The sequence below is a fragment of the Caenorhabditis elegans genome, chromosome IV (genome assembly GCF_000002985.6).
Source record: "Caenorhabditis elegans chromosome IV".
In the NCBI taxonomy this organism is placed as follows: Eukaryota; Metazoa; Nematoda; class Chromadorea; order Rhabditida; family Rhabditidae; genus Caenorhabditis; species Caenorhabditis elegans.
This window is the reverse complement of record NC_003282.8, coordinates 973,330-990,686: the sequence shown is the minus strand read 5'-3', so window position 1 is coordinate 990,686 and position 17,357 is coordinate 973,330. Positions and strand designations below refer to the sequence as shown.

The following is a 17,357-nucleotide window of genomic DNA, read 5'->3' as shown; positions in this document are numbered from 1 at the left end:
TTTTTTATTCGTTTTTTGTTTTCTTTTTCATTGTTTCTAGCTTACCGAGAGCTTCAAAACAAGTCTAATCATGACATGCTTTCCTTTAAAATGGGTCCCGAAAACTACAGTACCCTGTGGTTTTCGCGGCGGGACCCAATTTTTGTGGCATTTGAGCGAAGTAAGTCGTGATTATACTCAATTTGAAGCTCTCGGCGAGGCGAATTTGATTTTTTCAAACAATTTTCAGTTTATAGGACACACACCGATGAATATTGACGGGACGCCTAAAGCCAATGGATTTTTTGGATTTCCTCCTCAAACGGCCGAGACAAAGCTTAAGGATCTTCTAGGAAATATTAGTTTTGGAGTGCCGATAAACGGGAATAATGAGCAGAAATCAGAAGAGTTGAAGTTAAAAGATATAGAAATCAGTTCAACAGGACCGAGTGGCCTAGATTCTCCAGGTTTTTATACAAAATTTCAGATTAAAAGTGGGAAATTGCTTTAATGCCTATGGGGTCACAATGACCAAAGATCACGATTAAAAAATTCAAAAAAATTTCTAGATTTTATTTGATTTTTTGAAAGTTTAAAATATCTCAGTTTTTGCCTAATTATATTTTAATTTCCGCCAATTGGATTTGTTCGATGGAGCGCACTTGCATTATGTATTTTACTGATTTTGTTCATTTTTTTAGGGGTTTTAATCGGAAAATGAAAGAAATAAACAAGAAAAATGCAAAATTTTTATTGAAAAGTAACTGAAAATGCCTAAAACTCCGAAAAATACTAATTTCAGGCTCTGCGTCGTCGGATCGCGTAATTTCAGACAACCCCAAAAAAAACCCCAAAAAATGAAGAAAACCAGTGAAATAATGAGAATTAATTTTTAAAAAATTAATGAAAATAATGCAAGCGCGCTCCAACGAACAAGCTTAATTGGAGGAAATTTAAATAAGAATTAGGGAAAAAATGAAATTGTTTCAATTTTCAAAAAATCATATAAAATCTAGAAAAATTTTTTGAAAATTTTTATCATGATATTTGGTCATTGTGATACCGTAGGCATGTTTTAAAGCAATTTCCCCGCTGGCGCTGCTAAGAAGCCAAGTCTAATGAAATTTCAGGTTTATCTGCTGCGATGTTCCAGTTTTCGCCAATGGTAGAGCACTTGTTGCAAAACCTCACTAACAAAGCAGGTGTGCCAGAATCAGTTGTGGACTCGAAAACGGTTGGATTGAATTATCAAGAACCATCCGATTCGAAAACTCACACGTCATTTTCGTAAGTCAAAGAAGTACAAGATGCAACTTTCTATACTTTATAATATTCAGAGACAGCGCTAGCTTGGCACATTTCGAGCTAAAAACTGAGCCAATGGATGACTACAGCTACAACTTCTCAGGTATCAACTTTATCGAAATGTTCCTTACAATCACTGCAACTTTTTCCTCACGAGGGACGAGGAAAAGTGGTTTCTAGGCCAAGGCCGAGGGGCCGACAAGTTTCAGCGGCCATTTATCTTGCTTTGTTTTCCGCCTGTTTTCTTTTGTTTTTCATCGATTTTTTTTCGTTTTTTCTTAATAAAACTGATAAATAAATATTTTTTGCAGATGCTAAAACAATTTCCAAGTAAAAAAATTATGTATTCAGTGGGCAAGCAGCGGTGAAAGTGGGCAATGTAAAATGATGGATTACGGGAATACAAAACCTAAACTTTTTCTGAAACATGATACATATGCTGCTTAGATGCTGAAACTACCTGATTTTCATAACGAGACCGCTGAAAAAGTTTTGAGGTTTTCAAAATTCAACTTTTTGTGCGAAAATCTCGACTTTTTCACCAAAAAGTTGAATTTTGAAAACCTCAAAACTTTTTCAGCGGTCTCGTTATGAAAATCAGGTAATTTCAGCATTTAAGCATCATATGTATCATGTTTCAGAAAAAGTTTGGGTTTTTTATTCCCGTAATCCATCATATTGCATTGACCACTTTCACCGCTGCTTGCCCACTGAATACATAATTTTTTACTTGGAAATTGTTTTAGCATCTGCAAAAATATTTATTTATCAGTTTTAATAAGAAAAAACGGGAAAAAGCTGTGAAAAACAAAAGAAAACAGGCGGAAAACAAAGCAAGATAAATGGCCGCTGAAACTTGTCGGCCCCTCAGCCATGGCCTAGAAACCACTTCTCCTCGTCCCTCGTGAGGAAAAAGTTGCAGTGCAATAACTGTTCAATGATTCAGATAATGACTTCAATTCCTTCAAGTTTTCATCCACTCCTGAAGAGCCAAAAAACATTGGCTGCCAAAAAATGAAGGTATGTATTACATATATTAATATATGCAGTACCAGTTTTTAAAAAACTGTATTTCAGTCCTCAAAGATGCATCTCCAAGACAGACCGTACAAGTGCCCACGAGATGAATGTGACAAGAAGTTCTCAAGAAGTGACGAACTGACGAGACATATTAGGATTCATACAGGCCAAAAGCCATTTCAGGTACTGACAGCGACTAGTAATCAAAAATTCAAAAGCTGAAAAACGATCTTGGTACAAAAGTAGAAATTATTTTGTGTATGTGTGAGACTATGGAAATCCAAATATCTTTTTTTGTTTCAAAATTTTAGGCAAATAAGTTTCAGGAAATGACGTTCAGAATAGCTCTGATGAGTGATTTAAATACATTATTTGAGAAATCTGAAAATCTATTTAAATAAATAGTAGTGGATGTGGGAAAACAAATGGAATATGTAGTACCTATTTAGATAAATACTACTAAAAGTACAGGAAATTTTCATAAATTGGGAGAAAAAACTTCAAGACTTCGAAAATTTTCTTATAAGTCATGTTTGTTGAGTTCAAGCTGCTTTATGTAAAAACCGTGCTGTAAAACGGTGTAATTTAAACACGAAAATGTCATGTCCAATTCAAATAAAATTATATCATAAAACGATAAGTATATCGAAATTTTTGGAAAAGTCACAACTCAGGCAACTCAAATCTAATATAAAAATATTAAATAGCAATATTTTTGTAGTAAAAACGAGAAATAGTGCGTCCATATACGATTACTAAAAATTTCGAATAGATTTCAATTTTGTCTCAAAAGATTACAATTTCATCTCAAAATATTGCGAAAGTGTGAAATTTCTAGGAAGACTTCGGTTTTATCTCAAAAGATTACTAATTTGTCACAAAAGACTGCGAACTCGTCTCCGAAGATTGAGATTTCATCTGCAAAGATTGAGATTTCGTCTCAGAATATTGCGATTTTGTCTCAAAATATTGCGAATTTGTTTCTAAATATTAAAAATGCATTCAACGACTATTCTAGAACTGTTTTGTGATAACTCGAAGAACTTTTGTTGCCATTGAGGGGAGTTGAACTTGTCCGTCGCTTGTCGTTGAGTCTATGAACCATTATCTTACCTGTTGAGCCATTCTGTACGTGTCGCATCTAGATTTAGTTATTGCTTAAGTAAATAGTTGATGGGCGCACGTCCTTTTCGTTACTTTTGATGGGAAATCAGTGACTTTTCGCAAATTTTCTAAGTGTCAGAGCGAAATTGGATAACTTTCTTTGAAAGCGAATGTGGAAAAACGATTTATTTGTTATGCTTTTAAAAATGTTAGAATTGCAATTTTTCCGAATTTTTGTCAAAGAGAGAATAAAATTTTATTTTTTCAATATTTTTTTTCACTAACAATTTGATTAAAATGATGAGTATACTGGGAACATGCTTGCTGTTGACAATATTTTATGATTTCAATTGAAATCAGAAAATCTCAAACGCATCACGCGTGAATGAATAGTTGTCAGTCTACTTTAATGTATTCGACCAATCTCCGTGATTGTTTGACTGAATTTATAATATGACCGGCCAATTATCTAGAAAAAATTACATGAGTGGACAGATTTGTGAATTCTGTGGCTTTCTCTGCAAAAACTCCTTCTACAATATGCAACGAAAAATCAAATATCCGTTAACAGTTAGATACTCCTTTTTTATAGATTTTCATGTAGCTGTTTTTTACTTTGAAAAGTCTTTTATCATTTGAAAGAAAAGAGAATTTAGAACGGAACAGTAATCATAATTGCAATATGTTGTATATATATCACGATCATGTGAAGCCGATGGAAATTTGGAAATGGTGTTTTGTAATCTTTATGGACTGCAAAAAGATTGCAAATTAATCTTAGAATATTACACATTTGTTTGTAATATTTTTAGATTTCAGAAAGATTGCGAACCAATCTCAAAAGATTGCTATGTCATCTCAAAATATTACGAATTTTTCGTAATATTTTCAGATTCAGAAATAATGCGAATCAACCTCAAAATATTGCGAAATATTCTCAAAAGATTGCTCAATCTAAAAAGATTTTGAATAAGTCTCGGAATATTGCGATTTTATCTTGAAATATCACCCAACTACAAAAATATTGCTATTTAATATTTTCATATTAGATTTGAGTTGCCTGAGAAAACAAAAAAAACTTTCTTTCCATTTTTTTCAATTCGATTTTTTGGAGTATTGGCCTATTTCATTGATATAAGCTCAACAGGAGCTTCAATTTAAGTATAATCATGACCTACTTTGCTTAAACTCCACAAAAGTTGGGTCCCGCCACGAAAACTACAGTAACCCGGGAGTTTTCGTGGTGGGACGCGGCATAGAGCCAAGTAGGTCATGATTATCTTTATTTTAAAGATCTTGGTGAACTGTAAATGATAATAATATCAAAAACAAAATTAATCCGAATATGTTCAAAATTTTGGAAATTTCAAAAAAAAAGTTTTTTTCAAAATTAATTTTTTTGGAAAATTTTTCTCTCAAAGCTGAACTCATTAATAACATAAATAAATTTTTCAGTGCCGAATTTGTATGCGTCGTTTCTCCCGATCGGACCATTTGACGACCCACGTGCGCACTCACACTGGCGAAAAACCATACTCCTGCGACATTTGCGGCAAAAAATTTGCGCGATGTGATGAACGAACGCGGCACACAAAAATTCACAAGAAATCGGTAACTACCCGATCTTCACACACTGCAACTTTTTCCTCACGAGGGACGAGGAAAAGTGGTTTCTAGGCCATGGCCGAGGGGCCGACAAGTTTCAGCGGCCATTTATCTTGCTTTGTTTTCCGCCTGTTTTCTTTCGTTTTTCACAGCTTTTTCCCGTTTTTTCTTATTTAAACTGATAAATAAATATTTTTGCAGATGCTAAGACAATTTCCAAGTAAAAAAATTATGTATTCAGTGGGCAAGCAGCGGTGAAAGTGGTCAATGCAATATGATGGATTACGGGAATACAAAACCTAAACTTTTTCTGAAACATGATACATATGCTGCTTAGATGCAGAAACTACCTGATTTTCATATCGAGACCGCTGAAAAAGTTTTGAGGTTTTCAAAATTCAACTTTTTGTGCGAAAATCTCGACTTTTTCACCAAAAAAGTTGAATTTTGAAAACCTCAAAACTTTTTCAGCGGTCTCGTTATGAAAATCAGGTAGTTTCAGCATCTAAGCAGCATATGTTTCATGTTTCAGAAAAAGTTTAGGTTTTGTATTCCCGTAATCCATCATTTTACATTGGCCACTTTCACCGCTGCTTGCCCACTGAATACATGATTTTTTTACTTGGAAATTGTTTTAGCATCTGCAAAAAATATTTATTTATCAGTTTTATTAAGAAAAACGAAAAAAAATCGATGAAAAACAAAAGAAAACAGGCGGAAAACAAAGCAAGATAAATGGCCGCTGAATCTTGTCGGCCCCTCGGCCTTGGCCTAGAAACCACTTTTCCTCGTCCCTCGTGAGGAAAAAATTGCAGTGTCACAGTGAACTTCAATTAATTTGAGTTATTCAGCAGCGTTCAGGGTCCAGGCAAGCACAAGATGAAGTGTGGTCCTCCATGGAGGATCCAATGTTTGAATAATATGATGCTGCCAATCGATACAGTTCTCTTTTTTCTTTTTTGACATTTCTAAATAATTCTCCTTGTTTCTTCCTCCGACACACCGGTAATGACATTTGCGAACCGATAGACAATTTTTAAAGTTTTAGTTTTCAACGATCTGAAAACCCCATTTTTTTGTTCAATTGATATTTTTAGCGTTTGAATAGTATTCCAAATTACTCCCTGTCTCCTAAAATGAAATCTAACAATAAACCTAGATCTCAATACCGATAGATTAATCATATGTTAATCAAATCTTTTTTTTGTTCGTTTTCTACTTGTTTTTGTTGTTTTTTCTTTCGTTCCTTTTTTTATAAAAAAATTTGTTAAAAAATTTGAATTAAATTAAAATTTTTATTAAAGCACACGAAAACGAAAAAAACAAAAAAAATTTTGAAAATTAGAAAACTTGAAAAAACTACTCAAAAATTGGCGGGGAAAAGTAGTGGTAGATCAAAAAAAAATCTAAAGACATTTTTTTCGCGCTGAAAAACCCGTAAATTCGTCGGAAATGGCCGAAAATTGTGAGGATTTTTTTTTGGATAAAGGGAGGGGAAAGGGGGCAAAAAGTCGATAAAAATTAGGGAAAAGTACCTAAAATTAATTGAGTGGGAAAATGGATTGACACACGCACTGTAACAGGAAAATACACGTAAAACAATGGAAAATTTGAAATTATAAAAATAAATGACTAAATATACACTTTTCGGCGACGGCAGAGGGGGTGGAAATCGATAAATTTAACATAAAATTGGCAACAAATTGGATAAAATTTCAGAAAAATCGATAAGTTTCGAGAGGTCTCCTAAAAATATCGATTTTTGGTGAAAAATCTATAAAATTCCGGAAAAGTCGATTAAAACTCTGAAAAAATCGATAAAATCTCGAAAAATTGATGAAACTCCGAACAATCGATAAACATTCTGAAAAATCGATAAAATTTCGAAAAAATCGATATTTCCGCCACACCGCAGCCGCCGCCAAAAAAATCAATAAATCAATAAATTGGCAAAAAATCGATAATCACAGTCGATCACGTGGCATTAGGCGGCTATTTGAATTGTATCCGAGTCCGAGTGTTGATGATTCATAATCGGTTGCCCGGTAGTAATCTGATTCCATAAGTGCCAGCAGATCCTGAAAAATTATAGATTTTTGGAGGAAATTATCGATTTTTTTATTTTTTTAAATAAAATTTTAAAAATTTAGGCGGTAATTGGTTTTAAAAAATTTCAATTTCTAGGCCTCGGACTAGTTTTCCAGAAATATGGGTTTCTAGCCACCAACTGAAAAAGTTCGGCCATGAGCTGAATTTGGCTCAAAATCGTTTGTTTTTCGTTCGCAATTTTTTATCCGAAAAAAGACGATTTCGAGTTTTCTAGGCCACCAATTTGAAAAGTTCGGCCACCACATGGAAAATTCGACCATGAACCGAATTCGGCAGGTTTTCATAGATTTTTGGGATTTTTTTGGAGAGCATTAATCCCAAAGTTTCAGAGGACTAGTTTTCAGATTTCTAGGCCACTAGAGCAAAAGTTCGGCCACCAACTAATTTAGCATCAAAATCGTTTCTTTTTCGCCGTTTCTGCTCAAATTTTTTCCATTTCCCGCCTTACCTGTAACCTCCCAGGCAGCCTGCTTGCCTGAGCGTGCTCATTGCTCTCCAACGCATCGATAATGCTCTCCTTATACTGATCCAGGTACTTGTAGAGCTCGTTGAGCGCCGAAAAAACGTGGAATTCTCCGTTGTGTTGTCGGGATTCTGCAGACAAATTGGCGCCCATCGTCGCATCATCAATACGCGGCGTCATGGAAATTTCAGTGTAATACGAGTCGACAAGGTCCCTGTATTGGTACATATCCTTTGCGAAAAGGAGCTTTGAGCTCGGCGAGTCTTTCGTGAGCTGATGGTCTTGAGTGGAACAGGCATCCATTAGAGTTTGAGCAACTACTGACAAGCATCCTTCGATTTTGGTGGGCTTTTGGATGTCGAATAGGAAATGGCTGAAAAAAAATTAAATTAAAAAAAATTTTTGTGGAAATTTTCAGAAAAAATTTTTACTCGTGCTTTTGTTAGTTTTCATTACTTTTCTCGTTTCTAGCTTAGCAAGAGCTTCAAAATAAGTATAATCATGACATGTTTCTCACTAAAATGGGTCCCGCCACGAAAACTACAGTAACCCTGTGGTTTTCTCGGTGGGACCCAAAATTTTCAAATTGAGCAAAGTAGGTCATGAATATACTTAAATTTCGGTGAGCCGAATGTTATTTTTTGTTGTTTTTGAAATTAGAAACAACTTCCAAAATTCCGAAAAAAATTTTTTTTTTGAAAAACTGTTTTTTTTTTCGGAAAATTTTTTTTAACTTGTTTTTCTGCAAGTTTTGCTCATTTTTATTGTTTCTAGCTCGCTGAGAGATTCAAAATAAGTATAACCACGACATGTTTTCCTCTGAAATTGGTCCCGCCACGATAACTCCCGGTTTACTGTAGTTTTCGTGGCGGGACCCCAAAATTTTCATATTCGAGCAACGTAGGTCATGATTATACTTAAATTGAAGCTCTCGACGAGACGAGTGTTATTTTCATGAAATTGAAAACAAATTCCAAAATTTCGAAAAAAATTTTTTTTGAAAAATTTGAAAAAAAATTTAAGCTCAAATGTTTTCAATCTTTTTGAATTTCCCGGTCTAATTTTCACGATAATTTCGAATTTCCCACTCCCACCCCCGCAAACTTACGGGTTCTTGATCAAATTGACCCAAAACCTCAGAGGCAATGCGTTGCTCTTCCACGCGTGCACCACCTCCGGATCGTTGATTCCATGCTCTCGAGCTTGTTCATCCATAAAATCAAACATATACTTAATGCAAGGGGGTACTGTAGACGACGAAAAGATGCTCTCCAACAGAGAAGTGATGAATTTCGCCAGGGTTCCCTTCATCATGAGTAGGCGCGTCAGGTAGATCTCCGTCACCATTTTCTCTTGGGAATCCGTTGGTCCGTGCTCCGTAGGCTTTACCAGATGATAAAGCTTGAATCCGTTATCAGTATCAGCTGATGAACTCGCGTGATCGGCTATCACTGATGGCGGGGCTCCCCAGGGCTTCGGTGAGCCGACTCCGGGCGTTTTCATTGAAACTGACGATTTTTCTGATCTATCCGATAGTATGCTCTGGAAATTTTTTATTAAAGTTATTATAAGGTTCAGCTTTAAGAGAAAATTTTCCAAAAAAAAAAAATTTTGGAAAAAAAATTTTGTAGCCAAATTTAAATTTTGAAAATTTGCTGATTTTTCATATTTTCATTGTTATTTTCGTCCTCAGCTTCTCATTAGCATCAAAATGAGTATAATCATGACCTACTTTGCTCTATACCGAGTCCCACCACGAAAACTCCCGGGTTACTGTAGTTTTCGTGGCGGGACCCAGGTTTTGCCAAGTCCAAGTAAATTAATTAGGATTATACTTAAATTGAAGCTCCTGTTGAGCATATATCAATGAAATAGGCCATAACTCAAAAAAGAAAGAATCTAATTGGAAACATTTGGGAAAAAAATTCTGAAAAATTAATTTTTTTTTGAAATTTCTAACTTTTCAAAAAATTACGCCATTTTTATCGTTTTCAACTCAACGAGAGCTTTAAAATAAGTATAATCATGACCTACTTTGCCCACCACGAAAACTTCCGGGTTACTGTAGTTTTCGTGGCGGGACCCAATTTTCGCATTTTTCTAGCAAAGTGGGTCATGATTATACTTTTCTGAAAGCTCTCAGTGAGCTGAAAATAATGAAAATGATAAAAAACGTTGAAATTTGAAATTTGAAAAAATTTGTCAAAATAAGTTTAAAAAATTTTTTTTCACAAAAAACCCAAAATTTGCTCATCAAGTTGGAAAAAAAATGAGAGAAAAAGTAATAACCGCTGTCTTCATGGAGGTCGACGAAAAATTCACCAGATTATACAACGAATTGCTTTTGGACGTCAACGTGAGTATCGCATTGTTCGGTACATTGTAGTGAGCCAGAGTATTCAGACGCTTCCAATTTCCACCCTCGACACGGGATGATGAATCAATATCCTGAAAAATAAAAATTTGTAATTTTAGAATTTTCAAGTATTTAAGTTTAAATACTAATAACTGAATTAATAATATATAATGTTTTTAGAAACGATTCATAGAAACCTTATCAATGTTATGATATGTGTGCAATACTATTTTCAATGATATATGTATGTAATACTATTAACGTTTAATTCTATCAGAAATATTTAAGTTTCTTGAAATTTTCTGAAAATAAATTTATTTAAACACTGCAACTTATTCCTCACGAGGGACGAGGAAAAGTGGTTTCTAGGCCATGGCCGAGGGGCCGACAAGTTTCATCGGCCATTTATCTTGCTTTGTTTTCCGCCTGTTTTCTTTCGTTTTTCACCGATTTTTTTCGTTTTTTCTTAATAAAACTGATAAATAAATACTTTTTGCAGATGATAAAACAATTTCGAAGTAAAAAAATTATGTATTCAGTCGGCAAGTAGCGGTGAAAGTGGGCAATGCATTATGATGGATTACGGGAATACAAAACCTAAACTTTTTCTGAAACATGATACATATGCTGCTTAAATGCTGAGACTACCTGATTTTCATAACGAGACCGCTGAAAAAATTTTGAGTTTTCCAAAATTCAACTTTTTTGGTGAAAAGGTCGAGATTTTCGCACAAAAAGTTGAATTTTGAAAACCTCAAAACTTTTTCAGCGGTCTCGTTATGAAAATCAGGTAATTTCAGCATCTAAGCATCATATGTATCATGTTTCAGAAAAAGTTTAGGTTTTGTATTCCCGTAATCCATCATATTGCATTGACCACTTTCACCGCTGCTTGCCGACTGAATACATAATTTTTTTACTTCGAAATTGTTTTATCATCTGCAAAAAGTATTTATTTATCAGTTTTATTAAGAAAAAACGGGAAAAAGCTGTGAAAAACAAAAGAAAACAGGCGGAAAACAAAGCAAGATAAATGGCCGCTGAAACTTGTCGGCCCCTCGGCCATGGCCTAGAAACCACTTTTCCTCGTCCCTCGTGAGGAAAAAGTTGCAGTGATATTACACACTTGTATAAATAATTTTAACCTGGGTTTTTTTTCAAGAATTTCTGATAAAAACCATATTACACACGTTATCAAAATTAACTCATTCGTAAATATACAACACTAGTAGGTCACTTTTTTTCATTTTAAAATTAATTAACTTTTTTTATTTATCTTACTTAGTGGTCCTTTTCAATTTCATTTACCATGTTTTATGATTATGTTTAAAATTTTGGAAAACACGCATTTAGAATAAAATAAAAGCTACCATTAAAATTAAAAAAAAAAGATTTTTAAAAAGTGAGTTGCATACTTACGTGCCTGTTTAAAATTGCAATTAAATTTTTCCAAAAAATCTATATTACAAACTGAATAAGCATCGAATTCTTGTATATAAAAAATTTCTCGCGTCACACAAAAAAGTGCACTCACCTGTAACGCCATTTTCCCATTCATTCCAGTCTTCCACTCCAACTCCATATCACCGGGAGCCGGTCGATCCGCGAATCGATATCCGCGATATTTCGCGTCGAGACACTTCTCCTTGACCTGAGTAATTGTGTCACAGTCTAGTACCCTTACAGGTATGTCTTGTGTTGAACTGTACACCGAATCACTGGCCGACACGAAAACCATCAGCTCTTTGTATTCGAAAGTGGCTCGGAGCAGTTTCTCCTCGGAAAGGGAATAACGGGCTTCAAGGGTTAGAGCGTCTTGTGGACCTTTTTCCATTTGTTGCTTGATTCCCCAGAAGAGCTCGTAGAGCTTCTTTCCGGCATCGTATGTCTAAAAAATTGAAATTTTTGGGGAATTAATCGATTTTTCCGAGAGTTTTACCGATATTTTCCAAAATTATCGGATTTTTGCAAATCTTGGGCAAATTTCTGGCAGATGAATAATTTTTCCAAAAAACTGTATTGGTAGTTTGAACATTAATAGATTTTTTGCAAAAAATTGTGCATTTTTCACACTTACCACAAAATATATAGATTTTTCGGAAAATTTATTGGTTTTCCGGATTTTTAATCGATGTTTCCCGAAGAAAAAATATCGACTTTTTCGGAAATTATCGATGTTTTGTGAAATTATCGATGTTTTGGGAAATTATTGATTTTTTGGGAAATTATTGATTTTTTGGGAAATTATTGATTTTTTGGGAAATTATTGATTTTTTGGGAAATTATTGATTTTTTTAAATGAAATTAATAATTTTTTGGGAAATTATTGATTTTTTGGGAAATTATTGATTTTTTTAAAATGAAATTAATGATTTTTTGGGAAATTATTGATTTTTTATGAAATTATTGATTTTTTCGGAAATTATCGATGTTTTGTGAAATTATTGATGTTTTTGTGAAATTATTGATTTTTTGGGAAATTATTGATTTTTTTAAATGAAATTAATGATTTTTTGGGAAATTATTGAATTTTTCGGAAATTATCGATGTTTTGTGAAATTATTGATTTTTTGTGAAATTATTGTTTTTTTGTGAAATTATTGATTTTTTGGGAAATTATTGATTTTTTTAAATGAAATTAATGATTTTTTGTGAAATTAATGATTTTTTATGAAATTATTGATTTTTTGGGAAATTATTGATTTTTTTGGGAAATTATTGATTTTTTGGGAAATTATTGATTTTTTTAATGAAATTATTGATTTTTTGGGAAATTATTGATTTTTTGGGAAATTATTGATTTTTTATGAAATTATTGATTTTTTTAATGAAATTATTGATTTTTTGGGAAATTATTGATTTTTTGGGAAATTATTGATTTTTTATGAAATTATTGATTTTTTGGGAAATTATTGATTTTTTCGAAAATTATCAATTTTTTTCGGATTTTTTTTAGAGAATTAACGATTTTTTTTTGCAATTTTCGCCACGTACCTTTAAATGATCATGTAGCAAAAATGTGAACCACGCGGCGAGCATCCGCTCAGCAATACTTTCACTCCGACGGAACAATATTTTCGGCTGAAACTTCTTCTCCACAGTTTTCTCAATCAACTCTCGGAGCAACTGCTTCAACATCTCAGTACAGTAACCCATTTTCTCTTGTAGTACAACCATTAGAAGACTTCCAACATAGACACGATCCTTCCCAACAAAATATTTGTTGGCCTCCATCGTCCGGACCATTGTGAGCAGGAATGTCTTGTTCATGAGCAGCTTATGGAACTCGCGGAGCCCTGCTTCGATGGCTTCTGCCTTATGGGTGTCCACTTCTAGATTTTTGAGCACTGCGTGGTTTTTGCCGGCGTTCGGGAAGAGCACACGGGCGCAGTAGTCCTTGTACTCGAGGAAGGGCGCTGTTGGGGTCCCGAGTGGAAGATCTGCGGTGTATTGATTCAGAGAGGTTTGAAGCTCGGCGAAGGCTTCCTTGCATTCTGTGGCTACCTGGAAAACGGGACATTTTGAATTAAAAGTTTCGAAATTTTTTTAAATTTTTTCAATTTTCGGTAGAAATTCATGCTCAACTTTTCGAGAGCTTTAATTTAAGTATAATCAGAAAAGTATAGTGCAATGATATAACTCAAAGTTCATAAAATTTCCAAAATAAATTTAAAAAACATTTTTTTTTTGGAATTTTTTTTGTTGCAAAAAATCTTAGATTTTTCAAACTGGGTCATTTTTCAGAATAAAACTGTGTTCAGCTCATCGAGAGCTTTGGTTTAAGTATAGTATCGACCTATCTAGCTTCTAGTGTAAAATTTCGGGGTCCCACCGCGAAAACTCCCGGGTTACTGTAGTTTTCGCGGCGGGACCCGAATTAGAGCAAAATTGGTCATGATTATACTCAATTTGAAGCTCTCGATAAGCTGAGTGCAGTGAGATAGGCGATAACTCAAAAAGTCCATAAAATTTGAAAAAAAAATTTTCAAAAATTTTTCAAAAATTTTTTCGCCCAAAAAATCTTTTTTTTTTGGAAAATTTTCAATTTTTTTCTTAATTTCCAAACTTTTCTAAAATCTCAACAAACCTTCATCTCAATCGTATCCATTTGAGTCTTCAAATATTTCATCTGTCTCTGATGAGTATTCGACTTCCGGCGGTACAGCACAATCAGGCAAATGATAAGAGCAATCATAAAAATGATAAAAAACATGATAATGAAAAAAAGCGACGATGAGAGTCCCGGCGAGTCATACGATACTTCTCCAATGGAAAACGACGCATTTCCGACAGTAACCACAATTTCTGGATTCAATTTTCCGGCTCCGCGTGGCTTTTTCACTGGCGGCTGGCAAGTGAGCACTTTATTGGCGAGAGCAGTCAGTGGGCATGGTTCACCGCCGACTTTCACATCAATATCCCTCTCCGAAGCGGCCAGGTTCAGGTGATTTCCGTTAAGGGTCAGAAAATCCTCGCCGGGGCGCACGAATCGGGGTTCTGAGAGGGTTTCGAAGGTTGGGGAAGGCATCACTTTGATTCGGGAGCGACTGAAAAAAAATTATTGAATTTAAGGTTAATTTTGGAAAAGAATTTTTTAAATTTTTCAAAAAATTACAAAAACATTTTTTTTTCGAAATTTTTTTGCTTTTATATTTTCAATAACAAAATCAGATTCAGTGTAACGAGAGCTTCAATTTAAGTATAATCATGACCTATCTAGCTTTTAATTAAAGAAAGGTGGGTCCCACCACGAAAACCAACTTTTTTTCAAATTAGAGTCGAGTTGGGCATGATTATACTAATTTTGAAGCTCTTGGTGAGCTGACTTCACCTAAGTAAATTGATTAGAGTTTCAATGAGATTTGAAAAAAAAAGTCGAAAAATAATTTTTTACTAAAAATTTCCAAAATTTTTTTAAAAAATTTAAAAATTTAGTTTTCAATAACAAATTCAGATTCAGTGTAACGAGAGCTTCAATTTAAGTATAATCATGACCTATCTAACTTCAAATTAAAGAAAATTGGGTCACACCACGAAAACCCTCTGGGTTACTGTAGTTTTCGTGGCGGGACCCAAATTTGAGCAAACCTAGTCATGATTATACTTATTTTGAAGCTCTCAGTGAGCTGAATTCAAATTTACGTACTATAGCTCAGCGCCATCAAAATCAAAAGCATATTCTGTAATTCTCTCCTGTGAGCCCCTGTCCGAATCCTTCCCGGGAGCCGTCGGCGTTGCACACTTCATCATTTGATCATCCTCAATGGAGCATGCGGGCCCATAAGACTTTTCGTCGCTGAAAATTGGAAAAAAATTAAAAAAAAATCTAGATTTGGCTAAAAAAAACTTACCCCAATCCAGTAAAAACCATACGTGGCCTCTGTAAAAGTGTGAAGCCTTGACCGTACACATCTACAGTAATCCCGCCTGATGGTATTGTCTTGTTTGGTGAAATCGATTGAACTGATGGATCGGAGCTGAAAATTGAAAACTATTCACAAAAAAAATTGTTTTTTCGAAAGTTTGAAGAAAAATTCCGAAATTTATTTTTTCAAAAAATTTTAGATTTTCAATTTTGCACAAAATTTCTCATTTCAGCGCATTTAACTCACTGAGAGCTTTGATTTAAGTATAATCATGATATACATTCCTCTAACATGGGTCCCACCACGAAAACTACAGTAACCCAGAGGGTTTCGTGGTGGGACCCAATTATCCTCAAATTCGAGCAAAATGGGCCATGATTATACTTATTTTGAAGCTCCTAACAATCTCAAACTGATTTCTAAAGCAAAATCGATAAAAATTCGAGAAAAAAAAAATTAAAATTTCAATTTTTAAAATTTTTAAAATTTGAGATTTTCTAAATTTCCAAATTTATGGTTTCTCAGTTATATGTTTGTCATTTTCAGCTGATTTGGGTCTAATATTGACCGATCTAACCTTAATTTGTCGATTTAGGGTCCCACCACGAAAACTACAGTAAACCCGAGGTTTTCTTGGCGGGACCCAAATTTTCTTCAAATTCGATCAAAATAAGTCATGTTTATACTTAAATCAAAGCTCTCGGCGAGCTGAATCCAAAATTCACCACCAAAACTCACGTAAATTCGAAATAAATCGGAATCGGTAGGTTTTGGAGCTGCCCGTCGAATGCGATGTGCAGTGGGAACTGCCCTCCTTCTCCAGATGCTCCCATTCGACATCTGAGCCATCCAGAAGCTCGCTCGAGAATTTTACATCCAATTTGTCCGAATCTGACAGTAACTTCGGCTCCTGGAATGGATAAAAAATTTTTAAAAATTTCAAAAAATTTTTTTTTTTAATTTCGAAAATTTATTTTTCACATTTTTTGTATTTTTTTTTTCAATTTTTCATTAAATCTTAAATTTTTCACAAAATGATTGATTTTCAAGCAGAAATTTGAATTTTTCCCTGTCGAAATAGGTAAAACTATATGAAAATTGAAATTTTGACAGAAGTTCGCATTAGAGCGCACTTGCAACTTTTTTTCTCCCATCTTTTCTGTTTTTATTATTAAATTCAAACTCAGCTCACCGAGAGCTTCAAAATGACTTCAATATCGACTAGGCTAGAACTATTTTCAAAAATGTTGGGTCCCGACACGAAAACCCACGGGGTTACTGTAGTTTTCGCGGTGAGACCCAATATGCCTAGCCAATATGGAGGCCATTTTGAAGCTCTCGTCGAGCTGAATTCGATTCCAAAGAGACAATTTCAAAAATATAAAAATTGTTCAAAATTTTTTTTTTTAATTTTGCAAAATTTTCAACTTTTTTCTGGATTTTTCCCAATTTTTTTTTCACAAACCTGTATCCAAATCAACACCAGTCAATGTGACATCTGTCCCGCCGGATCGTGGTCCCTTCACTGGCTTCATTGAGGACACAACTGGCTGTACATAAGAGAAATGTTCGGTTGAGTGGGCAAAAAACTTCAGAGAGTCGTGACGGAGGGTTACCTGCAAAAATGAAAATTATTTATCGATTTTCCGGGAAATATATCGATTTTCGGGTATTTTGTCGCTTTTCCGGCAAATTTATTAATTTTCCGGGGAAATTATCGATTTTCTCCGAAATTTCAGCGAGTTTTTGGGAAAGTTATCGAATTTTCGGGAAATTTCTGAATTTTTTAAACAAAAAATCGATTTTCCCTGGAAGTTATCGATTTCTTTGTAAAAGCATCGATTTACCGCGAAATTATCAATTTTCAGCCATATTCCAACGATTTTTCCGGCAAAATTATTGAGTTTCCGACAAAATATCGATTTTCCGCTAAATTTATTGAATTCATAGAAAATGTTTCCATTTTCGGAATATTTATCGATTTTTCATTCAAATTTCTTTGATATTTCGGGAAATTATCGATTTTTAGGGAAATTATTCACATTTTCCA

The 17,357-nt window shown here is 34.1% G+C and overlaps 2 protein-coding genes and 1 non-coding gene across 13 annotated transcripts in view; 2 read left to right on the top strand and 1 right to left on the bottom strand.

The window, feature by feature from the left end:
- Positions 1 to 234: 234 nt before the first annotated feature.
- On the top strand, positions 235 to 6,303 carry egrh-2 (C2H2-type domain-containing protein; the record flags this gene model as incomplete). 6 transcript variants are annotated; one of them, NM_001307471.4, is made up of 7 exons in its annotated part: positions 235 to 446; positions 1,110 to 1,266; positions 1,317 to 1,387; positions 2,231 to 2,304; positions 2,362 to 2,487; positions 4,864 to 5,019; positions 5,875 to 6,303. In NM_001307471.4, 7 exons carry the CDS (start codon positions 248 to 250, stop codon positions 5,974 to 5,976), a joined length of 885 nt encoding a protein of 294 aa, NP_001294400.1. The 6 variants fall into 6 exon arrangements, with proteins under 6 accessions (NP_001294400.1, NP_001294399.1, NP_001379379.1 ...); NM_001307470.3 differs by having other exon boundaries at positions 248 to 446; positions 5,865 to 6,294; NM_001392251.1 differs by having other exon boundaries at positions 248 to 446; positions 5,868 to 6,263.
- Y55F3AM.23 lies at positions 4,861 to 5,003 on the top strand. Its single transcript, NR_101882.1, has one exon. It is a non-coding gene; the product is annotated as a small nucleolar RNA Y55F3AM.23 (small nucleolar RNA).
- Positions 6,292 to 17,357, bottom strand: part of plx-1 (Sema domain-containing protein) — a gene marked incomplete at both ends in the record, with an annotated part of 24,875 nt that continues 13,809 nt past the window's right edge. For 2 of the 6 annotated variants that reach the window (NM_001307626.3, NM_001307629.3), the window contains 11 exons: positions 6,978 to 7,091; positions 7,571 to 7,958; positions 8,694 to 9,127; positions 9,875 to 10,033; positions 11,476 to 11,829; positions 12,936 to 13,445; positions 14,029 to 14,488; positions 15,088 to 15,237; positions 15,293 to 15,418; positions 16,046 to 16,217; positions 16,773 to 16,923. In NM_001307626.3, the coding sequence (NP_001294555.1) occupies positions 6,978 to 7,091; positions 7,571 to 7,958; positions 8,694 to 9,127; positions 9,875 to 10,033; positions 11,476 to 11,829; positions 12,936 to 13,445; positions 14,029 to 14,488; positions 15,088 to 15,237; positions 15,293 to 15,418; positions 16,046 to 16,217; positions 16,773 to 16,923 (3,018 nt within the window). Of the gene's footprint in view, positions 7,092 to 7,570; positions 7,959 to 8,693; positions 9,128 to 9,874; positions 10,034 to 11,475; positions 11,830 to 12,935; positions 13,446 to 14,028; positions 14,489 to 15,087; positions 15,238 to 15,292; positions 15,419 to 16,045; positions 16,218 to 16,772; positions 16,924 to 17,357 lie in introns of all 6 variants that reach the window. The other 4 variants (NM_001307627.3, NM_001307628.3, NM_067617.6 and 1 more) reach the window with 3 other exon arrangements.